This window comes from Salmo trutta, chromosome 36, assembly GCF_901001165.1.
Source record: "Salmo trutta chromosome 36, fSalTru1.1, whole genome shotgun sequence".
Taxonomy (NCBI): Eukaryota; Metazoa; Chordata; class Actinopteri; order Salmoniformes; family Salmonidae; genus Salmo; species Salmo trutta.
In genome coordinates this window covers 12418035-12431441 of record NC_042992.1, presented here as the reverse complement: position 1 = coordinate 12431441, position 13407 = coordinate 12418035, and the positions used below count along the sequence as shown (strand labels likewise).

Here is a 13407-nt window from a genome sequence, read left to right as displayed (position 1 = left end):
CTCAAGCTGGAACCCTCAAACTTCATTGACTTAACTTGTTTGGGATAGGGGGCAGTATTTTGACATCCGGATGAAAAGCGTGCCCAAAGTAAACTGCTTGTTACTCAGGCCCAGAAGCTAGGATATGCATGCTAAAGTTTCTAAAACTGTTAAAATTATGTCTGTGAGTATAACAGAACTGATATGGCAGGTTGAAACCCCGAGGACAAACCATCCCCCCCCCAACAAATTCAGCCTACCACTATTTTCAATGGCTATTACTTTTATTATAAGGCGAAGTCCTCCCAGATTGCAGTTCCTAGGGCTTCCACTAGATGTCAACAGTCTTTAGAAAGAGTTTCAGGCTGGTTTTTGGATAAATGAGCCAGAGATTGTAGTTTTTCTAGGTGGCTCCGATTTTGGCTGTGGTGTTTCCAAGCGCGTGAATGAGAGTGCGTTCTTTGGTATTTTTCTCCGGTAAAGACAATAACGATTCTCCGTCTTATTGTTTATTTACGTATAAGGGTACCTAAGGTTTGATTATAAACGTTGTTTGACTTGTTTGGAAAAGTTTATTAGTAATGTTTGGGATTTATTTTGTATGCATTTTGATGGAGGGAAACTGGGTGGATTATTGACTGAAGCGCGCCAGCTAAACTGAGTTTTTATGGATATAAAGAAGGACATTATCGAACAAAAGGACCATTTGTGATGTAACTGGGACCTTTCGGAGTGCCAACAGAAGAAGATCATCAAAGGTAAGGCATTTATTATATTGTTATTTCTGACTTTCGTGTCGCACCTGCCTGGTTGACGTATGTTTTTCATGTGTTTGTATGTGGGGCGCTGTCCTCAGATAATCGCATATTGTGCTTTCGCCGTAAAGCCTTTTTGAAATCTGACACAGGGGCTGGATTAACAAGAAGTTAAGCTTTATTTTGATGTATTACACTTGTAATTTTATGAAAGTTAAATATTTATAATACTGTAGTTTGAATTCGGCGCTCTGCAATTTCACCGGATGTTGTCGAGGTGTCCCGCTAGCGGCACGCCTTTCCCAAAGATTAAGGTTCTTCTCCTTACATCCAAAACCAGCCACAGTGATGTGTGTGTGTGTGTGTGTGTGTGTGTGTGTGTGTGTGTGTGTGTGTGTGTGTGTGTGTGTGTGTGTGTGTGTGTGTGTGTGTGTGTGTAATGCTCAGTGCAGAATGATGGGGCAGTGCGTAGCGTGGCTATGCTACATTAGCCCCCCAGCACAGCTCATTGCCTTAGTGCCATCCACAACCCCACAGCTTCATAAAAATGCATTAACACTAATGACAACATGGACGGACTCTGTGTGTGTGTGTGTGTGTGTGTGTGTGTGTGTGTGTGTGTGTGTGTGTGTGTGTGTGTGTGTGTGTGTGTGTGTGTGTGTGTGTGTGTGAATCTCTGTTCTGAAGCCCATTTACGTAGAAGCCTACTCCACCAATAGGGTCATTGTTTGCAAGGGGGAGGGATTGAGTGTGTGTTGACGTGCATGTCTGTGAGTGATCATGTCATCAGAGGACAATAGAGGGAAGAGAGAGAAGAGAGAGATCAAGAGAAGAGAGAAATGAAAGCATGGATTTGGTTGGGAGGATATTGAGTATGTTTACATGTCCACTAATCATTTGATATTAAACTGATTATGACAGCAGGCCGAGTAAACACCTTACTCTGCTAATCAGAGTAAGGTCAAAATGGAAGTAAGCACTCGCCAATTAAAACACCCAGTCTTCTGATCTTTAGAATTATTAAGATTATTAGGACATAAACATGTTCAAACCTCCATCTGATTGCATGAATGAAGTGAGCAAAAACAAAAGTACATTCAACTCTATATATGTCCGAACTCAGAATCAAATAGGCTTTGCAGTAATAACATGGTTGCTATGGTAGAACATTTATATTGGTTGGCAATTTTCTGCATTTAGGTGTAGTCCCATCAGGTAGCCTGATTTCAGATGTTTCCAGGTCAACAGAATTATTAGGGAAATCATTCTTCTTGCAAATCTTTTAAATGTTTTAATCATAAACTATTAAATGAATTTGACTGCATGTAACCGTGCTCATTGAAATCGGCAATCTTTGGATGAATACCAATGCAAATCACTGCTGATGGAATTACAGACCAGGGAACAGCAGAAACCTCTCTACTCTACTGTGGGAGTGTATCGGTGTGTGTGTGTGCGTGTGAGTGTGTGCGTGTGTGTATGTATGATTTGCAGATTCAAATAAAGTGTGTGTGTGTGTGTGTGTGTGTGTGTGTGTGTGTGTGTGTGTGTGTGTATGTACATGTGAGACTGCATTCTGTTAATGAATCATATGGAAACGGTATGCGTGGAGCATGACCTCAGTCTATTTCTATATTCTCTACACATTATATATCCCTAAACATTATCCCAATTCTTTGTCAATCATTTCATCCCAGAAGCAAATTCAACATTAGCTACTAGATCTATCTTAATTCAATGCCTGTAAGTAGACAGAGTGGTATTTATGCCATTGATGTTGACACCCCTTGACGTTTGAGTCTCTACAATGCATGGTAAATGGAAACATGTGTGGGAGTGTTTATACAGTGGAACACAAGGCCTTGGTCTAGATCCAATAAAAGGTCATGAAGGGTCGTCTGCTCCTGTTGTAAAAAGCCTCTTCGCTCGCTCATTAACATATGTGGCGAGTTAAATGGATACAGCTGCTGCCTATCGGTGTTTGTGTGTGTTCAGGGTTATTTGAAAGAGAGTTCAATGCATACAAGCGTATGTGTGTCTCTCTTTGTGTGTCTGCTTGTTTGTGAGACTCCTCTTTCTCCATCAGATCTCTTCTAAGCGTAAAAAGCCTGGATCCATAGACATAGAATCACTAAAACAACTATGGCTGGAACAACCACATAATTTTGCTTCAGAGTGGCGCAGCGGACTAAGGCACTGCATCTCAGTGCTAGAGGCGTCACTACAGACCCTGGTTCGTTCCCGGGCTGTATCACCGCCAGCCATGATCGGGGGTCCCATAGGGCGGCACACAATTGGCCAAGTGTCATCCGGGTTAGGGGAGGGTTTGGCTGGTGTAGGCCATCATTGTAAAATAAGAATTTGTTCTTGACTGACTTGCCTAGTTAATGAATAGTGTCTGTTGGTGAGTAGATGGTCCATGAATGGTGTCTGTTGGTGTGAGTAGATGGTCCATGAATGGTGTCTGTTGGTGAGTAGATGGTCCATGAATGGTGTCTGTTGGTGTGAGTAGATGGTCCATGAATGGTGTCTGTTGGTGAGTAGATGGTCCATGAATGGTGTCTGTTGGTGTGATTAGATGGTCCATGAATGGTGTCTGTTGGTGTGAGTAGATGGTCCATGAATGGTGTCTGTTGGTGAGTAGATGGTCCATGAATGGTGTCTGTTGGTGAGTAGATGGTCCATGAATGGTGTCTGTTGGTGAGTAGATGGTCCATGAATGGTGTCTGTTGGTGAGTAGATGGTCCATGAATGGTGTCTGTTGGTGTGAGTAGATGGGCCATGAATGGTGTCTGTTGGTGAGTAGATGGTCCATGAATAGTGTCTGTTGGTGTGAGTAGATGGGCCATGAATGGTGTCTGTTGGTGTGAGTAGATGGTCCATGAATGGTGTCAAAACTGTTCGCTGCTCTGGCAACCCAATGGTGGAACAAGCTCCCTCACGTCCGGAGACACCTGAAACCCCACCTCTTTAAGGAATACCTGGGATAGGATAAAGTAATCCTTCTAACCCCCCCCCCCAAAACAAAGATATAGAAGTACTATTGTAAAATGGTTGTTCCACTGGATATCATAAGGTGAATGCACCAATTTGTAAGTCGCTCTGGATAAGAGCGTCTGCTAAATTACGTAAATGTAAATGTAAATGTCTTAACTCAATAAAAATAGAAATTTTGTTTTTCTCGTTTCGGAGCGAGTGCGCTTATGAAGTGGCTATGTTGAGAAAAAAGTTATCATTTGAAACAGGTCCTATATGCTAGATTTAGAGTTGTTTGGCAACTTTAGTTGTGAATGATACAAACCGTATATGGGCTGCATGATATCACTATAGCCTTTTGATTTGAGAAAGTAGCAAAAAAATCTTGTGCACTATTCCTTCCCTCAGGCTGCACAGCTGTTCTCTCATCAAGTATTTTCACACATCAGACTATTCAAAATGTAATCTTGTCTTTACTAATATGTAAAATCAGGGGGGGGGGGGGCGGGGGAAAAAAAGACATGGAGGCTATACACTTTCCCGCCGGTCCGTTTTTCAATGATGCCTGGTAGGCTACTTTGTTTTTACAGCGGAGCTGTACTTAATATGAGCAGCTGAGAAATAAATATAACAACAGTTAATTCACCCCATGTATCAACCACTGTTTGAGGCTCATGCTCTCCCTGCATGACAGGGGATAGTCTCCCCAAACTCTGTATGCCAGGGGCTCTCCAACCCTGTTCCTCTGCAGCTACCCAACAAGTGAAATCTGTTCCGTAACATCGATAGTAACATGTTTTCACCACAAAACAGATTTTAAGGCAAATGGTGACTATTTGAAGAATCTCAAATATGTTTAATTAACACTTTTTTGGTTACTACATGATTCCATAACTGTTATTTCATAGCCTTGACGTCTTCACTATTATTCTACAATGTAGAAAATAGTCAAAATAAAGAAAAACCCTTGAATGAGTAGGTGTTCTAAAACTTCTGACTGGTAGTGTAGGCTAAACCAATGACGTATCAAAGACATCTTACATCAGTTGTGTTTGATGTTTTTCTGCCATGCGTAATATGCGTTAGACTATGCACTGTATAAGGCACAATCATCATTTGAATTGAAGTTTTTTGTGGGCTTGGGCTCATAAGTCTATGTGTATGCATCAGCTCGAACATGCGTATGGGGGTTTTGAATGAATCCTCAGCTTAGAAAGCACTGTCCATTTTGTTGTGTGAGGCTTTGAAACAACATTCACAATGACCATGTTTTACACTCAGAACTTCTTTCTTCAAATTGATCATCACAGTGAGGTGAGTTTTAAAAGCAGGATTCTGTTTCAATGATAAGTGTTTGATGTTATTTCGTTTGCACTGATGTCAGAGTGGTTAGAGGGACAATAGAGCCCTGAGTACCAGGCCATTAGAACCTGATGGAGGGACAATAGAGCCCTGAGTACAAGGCCATTAGGACCTGATGGAGGAACAATAGAGCCCTGAGTACCAGGCCATTAGGACCTGATGGAAGGATAATAGAGCCCTGAGTACCAGGCCATTAGGACCTGATGGAGTAACAATAGAACCCTGAGTACCAGGCCATTAGGACCTGATGGAGGGACAATAGAGCCCTGAGTACCAGGCCATTAGGACCTGATGGAGTAACAATAGAGCCATGAGTACCAGGCCATTAGGACCTGATGGAGGGACAATAGAGCCCTGAGTACCAGGCCATTAGGACCTGATGGAGTAACAATAGAGCCATGAGTATCAGGCCATTAGGACCTGATGGAGGGACAATAGAGCCCTGAGTACCAGGCCATTAGGACCTGAAGGAGGAACAATAGAGCCCTGAGTACCAGGCCATTAGGACCTGATGGAGGGACAATAGAGCCCTGAGTACCAGGACATTAGGACCTGATGGAGGGACAATAGAGCCCTGAGTACCAGGCCATTAGGACCTGATGGTCGTTAATGAGTTGGGTATTACCAAAGCATGTCCAGAGTGCATAAGAGGAGATTACCGTGACTCAGCGGTCACATGGAATTTTACTGCGGTCATGACTCATGACTGCCGGTGTGGCGGTAATACGGTCACCACAACAGCCCTACTGGATGGTCCAAGCATGATGTCTGTTAGTGTGAGACAGACAGGCAGACAGTTCTGGTTCTACAGCTCTAAATCTAGTCTACCTACCCAGCTCTCTGCTTTTTAGACTTGTCAGAGATGCCATCTCGAGACATGAGCTTGTTGAAGACCACAATACCGATCAGCATGTTCATCTGAAAGGGATAGAGAGAGACAGACAGAGAGAGAGAGATTCAGGTTAAGGGTTAAGATCTGAGACAAGACTCTGCCAACTATAATCCCTTCAATTCCCAGACTGAACAGTCTAAAATGGGATTTGGCTATGGTGGACAGGGTTATGAGTGTACGTGTGGTATGTGTGTGTGTCAGGGGGTGGTATAGTTGAAGTGAGCAGATCCCGAGTCTAACCCCCTCTGTCCCAACCGTGCGCCTTTTAGGACTGAGTTCTACTAAGTGTCCTTACAACTTTGATCCCTGACCCACTGGTACACATTACACACACACACACACATTACACACACAGATTACGCAGGCGCGCGCACACACACACAACGATGTGCACGCATACACAACACGCAAGCACACACACCCCAGCCAAGCTTCGTCACGAGTGCTTTTCCATTGGGGAATCCTGCCCATGTTAGAGATTTTCCATGCCAGTGACATGTCCCTCTTCATCCTGACCCCGTTTGCTCTCTCCTCTTCCTCCCTTCTCTCCCTCCTTCTTTCCCTCTTACGCTATCTCTATGTCCTATCTTTCTTTCTCCCCATCTCCCCACCTCCCCTTCTCTTTCCCTCCCTTCTCCCTTCTCTCCTTCCCTCTACCCTTCTCTCCTTCCTCTACCCTTCTCTCCTTCCCTCTACCCTTCTCTCCTTCCCTCTACCCTTCTCTCCTTCCCTCTACCCTTCTCTCCTTCCCTCTACCCCTCTCTCCCTCCCTTCTCCCTTAACTCTCCTTTCCACTACTCTTCTCTCCTTCCCTCTACCCTTCTGTCCTTTCCTTTACCCTTCTCTCCTACCCTCTACCCTTCTCTCCTTTCCTCTAACCTTCTTTCCTTCCCTCTACCCTTCTCTCTTTCTTTCTCACCTGACTCTAAAGTAGCCCTCCCAATCCCTCTACAATCTCCCCACTCTCTTTCAGACTGTCTGTCTACTCCCACAGACTGCCATAGAAAGCTTGTTTCTTCACCTTGAGAAAAGAACAGGAGTCCACTGGAACATAGTCCAGATCAGTGATCATTACTCCTGGACCTCAGTCTATTTTCACCACATACTGTGTTTTTCCATACAAACCTTTGTCTCTACTCCACTGAGCACTTTAGTGTTTTGATACATCTGCAACATCTTTCGTCCGTAGTAATCTTCATGTCTACTGCACTGAGCACAACATTGATCTTTCATTTCCCATCATAAATCTGTCTTCTATGTTATTCGATGCTTTAACCTGCATCTTTCCTTCCTGTTGACATTCCCGTCATGTACGACCTTGTTTCCCTGGGAGACAGCGGTCTCCAGCCCCGTTATTTGCCGAAGGCTAGATCATAATTTGTTTTCATTAATTAGACGGTCATCCTGAGGAGGCCTGTGTTACTCTGATGTACCTCGTCTCTCCAAACACAACATGAGGGGAGCAGGGACACAAACACATATACGCGCACACACACACACGCACACGCACGCACGCACCTACGCACGCACGCACGCACGCACGCACACACACACACACACACACACACACACACACACACACACATATCTGGATTATAGAAAATGTGTGTGTATTGACACAGGGATTCACACTGGATACAGTCAGTAATTCTACAGACAGTAGAAATCTAAACTCAGCAAAAAAAGAAACGTCCTCTCACTGTCAACTGCGTTTATTTTCAGCAAACTTAACATGTGTAAATATTTGTATGAACATAACAAGATTCAACAACTGAGGCATAAACTGAACAAGTTCCACAGACATGTGACTAACAGAAATTGAATAATGTGTCCCTGAACAAAGGGGGGGGGGGTCAAAATCAAAAGTAACAGTCAGTATCTGGTATGGCCACCAGCTGCATTAAGTACTGCAGTGCATCTCCTCCTCATGGACGGCACCAGATTTGCCAGTTCTTGCTGTGTGATGTTACCCCACACTTCCACCAGGGCACCTGCAAGTTCCCAGTCATTTCTGGGGGGAATGGCCCTAGCCCTCACCCTCCAATCCAACAGGTTCCAGACGTGCTCAATGAGATTGAGATCCGGGCTCTTCGCTGGCCATGGCAGAACACTGACATTCCTGTCTTGCAGGAAATCACGCACAGAACAAGCAGTATGGCTGGTGACATTGTCATGCTGGAGGGTCATGTCAGGATGAGCCTGCAGGAAGGGTACCACATGAGGGAGGGGAATGTCTTCCCTGTAACGCACAGCGTTGAGATTGTCTGCAATGACAACAAGCTCAGTCCGATGATGCTGTGACACACCGCCCCAGACCATGACGGACCCTCTACCTAAAAATTGATCCTGCTCCAGAGTACAGGCCTCGATGTAACGCTCATTCCTTCGACGATAAACGCGAATCCGACCATCATCCCTGGTGAGACAAAACCGCAACTCGTCAGTGAAGAGCACTTTTTGCCAGTCCTGTCTGGTCCAGCGACGGAGGGTTTGTGCCATAGGCGACGTTGTTGCAGGTGATGTCTGGTGAGGACCTGCCTACCAACAGGCCTACAAGCCCTCAGTCCAGCCTCTCTCAGCCTATTGTGGACAGTCTGAGCACTGATGGAGGGATTGTGCGTTCCTGGTGTAACTTGGGCAGTTGTTGTTGCCATCCTGTACCTGTCCCGCAGGTGTGATGTTCGGATGTACCGATCCTGTGCAGGTGTTGTTACACGTGGTCTGCCACTGCGAGGACGATCAGCTGTCTTTCCTGTCTCCCTGTAGCACTGTCTTAGGCGTCTCACTTATCGGACATCGCAATTTATTGCCCTGGCCATATCTGCAGTCCTCATGCCTCCTTGCAGCATGCCTAAGGCATGTTCACGGAGATGAGCAGGGACCCCAGGCATCTTTCTTTTGGTGTTTTTCAGAGTCAGTAGAAAGGCCTCTTTAGTGTCCTAAGTTTTCATAACTGTGACCTTAATTACCTACCGTCTGTAAACTGTTAGTGTCTTAACGACCGTTCCACAGGTGCATGTTCATTAATTGTTTATGGTTCATTGAACAAACATGGGAAACAGGGTTTAAACCCTTTACAATGAAGATCTCTGAAGTTATTTGGATTTTTTCAAATTATCTTTGAAAGACAAGGTCCTGAAAAAGGCATGTCTCTTTTTTTGCTGTGTTTACTTTATTAGCAAAGCCACAGAAGCATTCTTACGCTGGCGCTCTATCTCTCAGAGAAGTAGACAGTCGTGGCCAAAAGTTTTGAGAATCACACAAATATTAATTTTCACAAAGTTAGCTGCTTCAGTGTCTTTAGATATTTTTGTCAGTTGTTACTACAGAATACTGAAGTATAATTACAAGCATTTCATAAGTGTCAAAAGCTTTGATTGACAATTACATGAAGTTGATGCAAAGAGTCAATATTTGCAGTGTTGACCCTTCTTTTTCAAGACCTCTGCAATCCGCCCTGGCATGCTGTCAATTAACTTCTGGGCCACATCCTGACTGATGGCAGCCCATTCTTGCATAATCAATGCTTGGAGTTTGTCAGAATTTGTGGGTTTTTGTTTTTGTCCACCCGCCTTTTGAGGATTGACCACAAGTTCTCAATGGGATTAAGGTCTGGGGAGTTTCATGGCCATGGACCCAAAATATCGATGTTTTGTTCCCCGAGCCACTTAGTTATCACTTTTGCCTTATGGCAAGGTCCTCCATCATGCTGGAAAAGACATTGTTCGTCACCAAACTGTTCCTGGACGGTTGAAAGAAGTCATTTCGGAGAATGTGTGGTACCATTCTTTATTCATGGCTGTGTTTTTTTTCAAAATTGTGAGTGAGCCCACTCCCTTGGCTGAGAAGCTATCCCACACATGAATGGTCTCAGGATGCTTTACTGTTGGCATGACACAGGACTGATGGTAGAGCTCACCTTGTCTTCTCTGGACAAGCTTTTTTCCGGATGCCCCAAACAATCGGAAAGGGGATTCATCAAAGAAAATGACTTTACCCCAGTCCTTAGCAGTCCAATCCCTGTACCTTTTGCAGAATATCAGTCTGTCCCTGATGTTTTACCTGGAGAGAAGTGTCTTCTTTGCTGCCCTTCTTGACACCAGGCCATCCTCCAAAAGTCTTCGCTCACTGTGCATGCAGATGCACTCACACCTGCCTGCTGCCATTCCTAAGCAAGCTCTGTACTGGTGGTGCCCGATCCCACAGCTGAATGAACTTTAGGAGACGGTCCTGGCGCTTGCTGGACTTTCTTGGGCACCCTGAAGCCTTCTTCACAACAATTTAACCGCTTTCCTTGAAGTTCTTGATGATCCGATAAATGGTTGATTTAGGTGCAATCTTACTGGCAGAAATATCGTTGCCTGTGAAGCCCTTTTTGTGCAAAGCAATGATGACGGCACGTGTTTCCTAGCAGGTAACCATGGTTGACAGAGGAAGAACAATGATTCCAAAGACCACCCTCCTTTTGAAGCTTCCAGTCTGTTATTCGAACTCAATCAGCATGACAGAGTGATCTCCAGCCTTGTCCTCGTCAACACTCACACCTGTGTTAACGAGAGAATCAATGACATGATGTCAGCTGGTCCTTTTGTGGCAGGGCTGAAATATAGTGTAAACGTTTTTGGGGGATTCAGTTCATTTGCATGGCAAAGAGGGACTTTGCAATTAATTGCAATTCATCTGATCACTCTTCATAACATTCTGGAGTATATGCAAATTGCCATCATACAAACTGAGGCAGCAGACTTTGTGAAAATTAATATTTGTGTCATTCTCAAAACTTTTGGCCACGACTGTAGAATTGTGCTACATCATTTTAATAAAGGCTTTGCAACAAAATATCTAGGAGAACTAATAGTTTTAGAAATATGACCAAGAGGACTCTTGCATCCAAAGACCACCTTTCTATTTCTATTACAACAATTGAGGTCGACTCTGGTTAATATGTCTTTGCCTAAGGAAGTGAACTCATGCTTTTACTTTTGTTATTATTATTATTATTGGAGTGAGTATTCCCACGCATAATAAAGAGATACTTGTAAATGTATACAAATGTAAGCAAAGTTTGAAATTATATATTTTTTGTCACATATTATATCTGTTTGGGCTTTTTGTGGTCAATTTGCAGTCTACAAATAATTTGAAATTACATTCCGGTCCCCTGGCCATCTGTTCAATGACCCCTGCTTTACAGTAATGACAATTGAAAAGGTTGAAGGTTCCAAGTACCAGGTTAGAAAATGGTTTCTCTGTTAATGTTCGCTGCCATTGTTGTCTGACACTGGCAGTGGTGGAAAAATGTAGCAATTGTCATACTTCAGTAAAAGTAAAGATACCATAATAGAAAGTTACTCAAGTAAAAGTGAAAGTCACCTAGTAAAATACTACTTGAGTAAAAGTCTAAAAGTATTTGGTTTTAAATATACTTAAGTATCAAAAGTAAATGGAATTGCTATTTACAGATGAATCATGTGTGTTTAGTGAGTCCACCAGATCAGAGGTAGTAGGGATGACCAGGGATGTTCTCCTGATAAGTGCGTGAATTTTACCATTTTCCTGTCAAAATGTAATGAGTACTTTTGGGTGTCATGAAAAATGTATTGATTAAGTCGTTTTTGGGAGTATCTGTACTTTACTTTAGTATTTATATTTTTGCCAACTTTCACTTCACTACATTCCTAAAGAAAATAATTTTTGTTAGTACTTTACTTAAGTACTCTAGGGAGTTTTTCCTAGCTACATCTGCATTGCTTGCTGTTAGGCGTTTTAGGCTGGGTTTCTTTACAGCACTTTGTGACAAAAGCTGATGTAAAAAGGGCTTTATGAATACAACTGATTGAATTTGATTGATTTACATCGCTAGACACAGGTTACTCTGAAAGAAACCGCTAGTGGCAAATAAAGTATTAAATGATTCACTTTGTCGTATTTATCTATTTCCTGCTGTCTTCGAGTTATGGTAAGGATCTGGAGCAGTAAATAGGTTCCTTTTGCGCATTCAAAACAACTGGGAATTAGGAAATCTCCGACTTCCGACTTCATTGCATTCAAGACCACTGGGAACTCTCAAAACGACTGGGAAAAATAGTTTGGAACGGTCATCCTACTCAAAATTCCAAGTGTGAAAGTCGGGCATCTTTCTAGAGCTCTGAATTTCCAACCTGAAGATCACTGACATCATGATTTGACCTTGTTTTTCTCTGAGTTCCCTGTTGTCTTGAAAGCACCATATATCAACCATCTGGAGGTCATCTAAACAGTGTTTATTCCTAACCCCTATCTGACCTGTATGACAGGCAGAAGAAATAGATCATGGAAAGGATTATAAATTCAGAGTCGGGTCAGTGCCTGTCGACAGACATCCAGACTTACCAATGACAATAGGGATAAAAGGTACCCACCAATACGATGACAGCTGCAGGTCCGACAAATGCGTAGAGAAGCCCGCCTTCCAAGGACAGCCAGCAACTAAAACAACGGAGAGGAAAAGACAGGAAGTTATTAACAATAATGTACAACTTCTGTAAAATACACTTTATTCTGTGTTTCATTTTCCCAATGACTAGTTCCTATGTTTGAGATACTTTTCCATTTCTCTTCAGGGGGTTCCTTCCAAATACTTTACGTAGGGGATTCAAATCCATACAGTAAAACATAAACATTTCTTTAAGTAGGGGATTCAAATCCATACAGTAAAACATAAACATTTCTTTAAGTAGGGGATTCAAATCCATACAGTAAAACATAAACATTTCTTTAAGTAGGGGATTCAAATCCATACAGTAAAACATAAACATTTCTTTAAGTAGGGGATTCAAATCCATACAGTAAAACATAAACATTCTTTAAGTAGGGGATTCAAATCCATACAGTAAAACATAAACATTTCTTTAAGTAGGGGATTCAAATCCATACAGTAAAACATAAACATTTCTTTAAGTAGGGGATTCAAATCCATACAGTAAAACATAAACATTTCTTTAAGTAGGGGATTCAAATCCATACAGTAAAACATAAACATTTCTTTAAGTAGGGGATTCAAATCCATACAGTAAAACATAAAAATTTCTTTAAGTAGGGGATTCAAATCCATACAGTAAACATAAACATTTCTTTAAGTAGGGGATTCAAATCCATACAGTAAAACATAAACATTTCTTTAAGTAGGGGATTCAAATCCATACAGTAAAACATAAACATTTCTTTAAGTAGGGGATTCAAATCCATACAGTAAAATATAAACATTTCTTTAAGTAGGGGATTCAAATCCATACAGTAAAACATAAACATTTCTTCGTTTGTGAAATCACTTCATACAAATGGCCCTAGGTGCACTGCAAAAACACATGAAGGGTGAAAGGTGAAAATGTGTACTCACTAGCTGGGTGTACCGTAACCTCTGGCTCTAGTGAAACCTACTGACACAGCAACCACCAGGGCTGG

General features: G+C 42.7%; 1 protein-coding gene across 1 annotated transcript in view; it reads right to left on the bottom strand.

Moving 5' to 3' along the window:
• The window catches only part of LOC115175398 (adhesion G protein-coupled receptor B2-like), an 81585-nt gene extending 68178 nt beyond the window's left edge, over positions 1–13407 (bottom strand). Inside the window, exons 1-3 of the mRNA XM_029734630.1 lie at positions 13343–13407; positions 12366–12432; positions 5905–5990 (exon numbers count right to left, since the gene is read on the bottom strand). Of these exons, the coding sequence (XP_029590490.1) occupies positions 5905–5990 (86 nt within the window). The 5' untranslated portion in view covers positions 12366–12432; positions 13343–13407. The remainder of the gene's footprint in view (positions 1–5904; positions 5991–12365; positions 12433–13342) is intronic.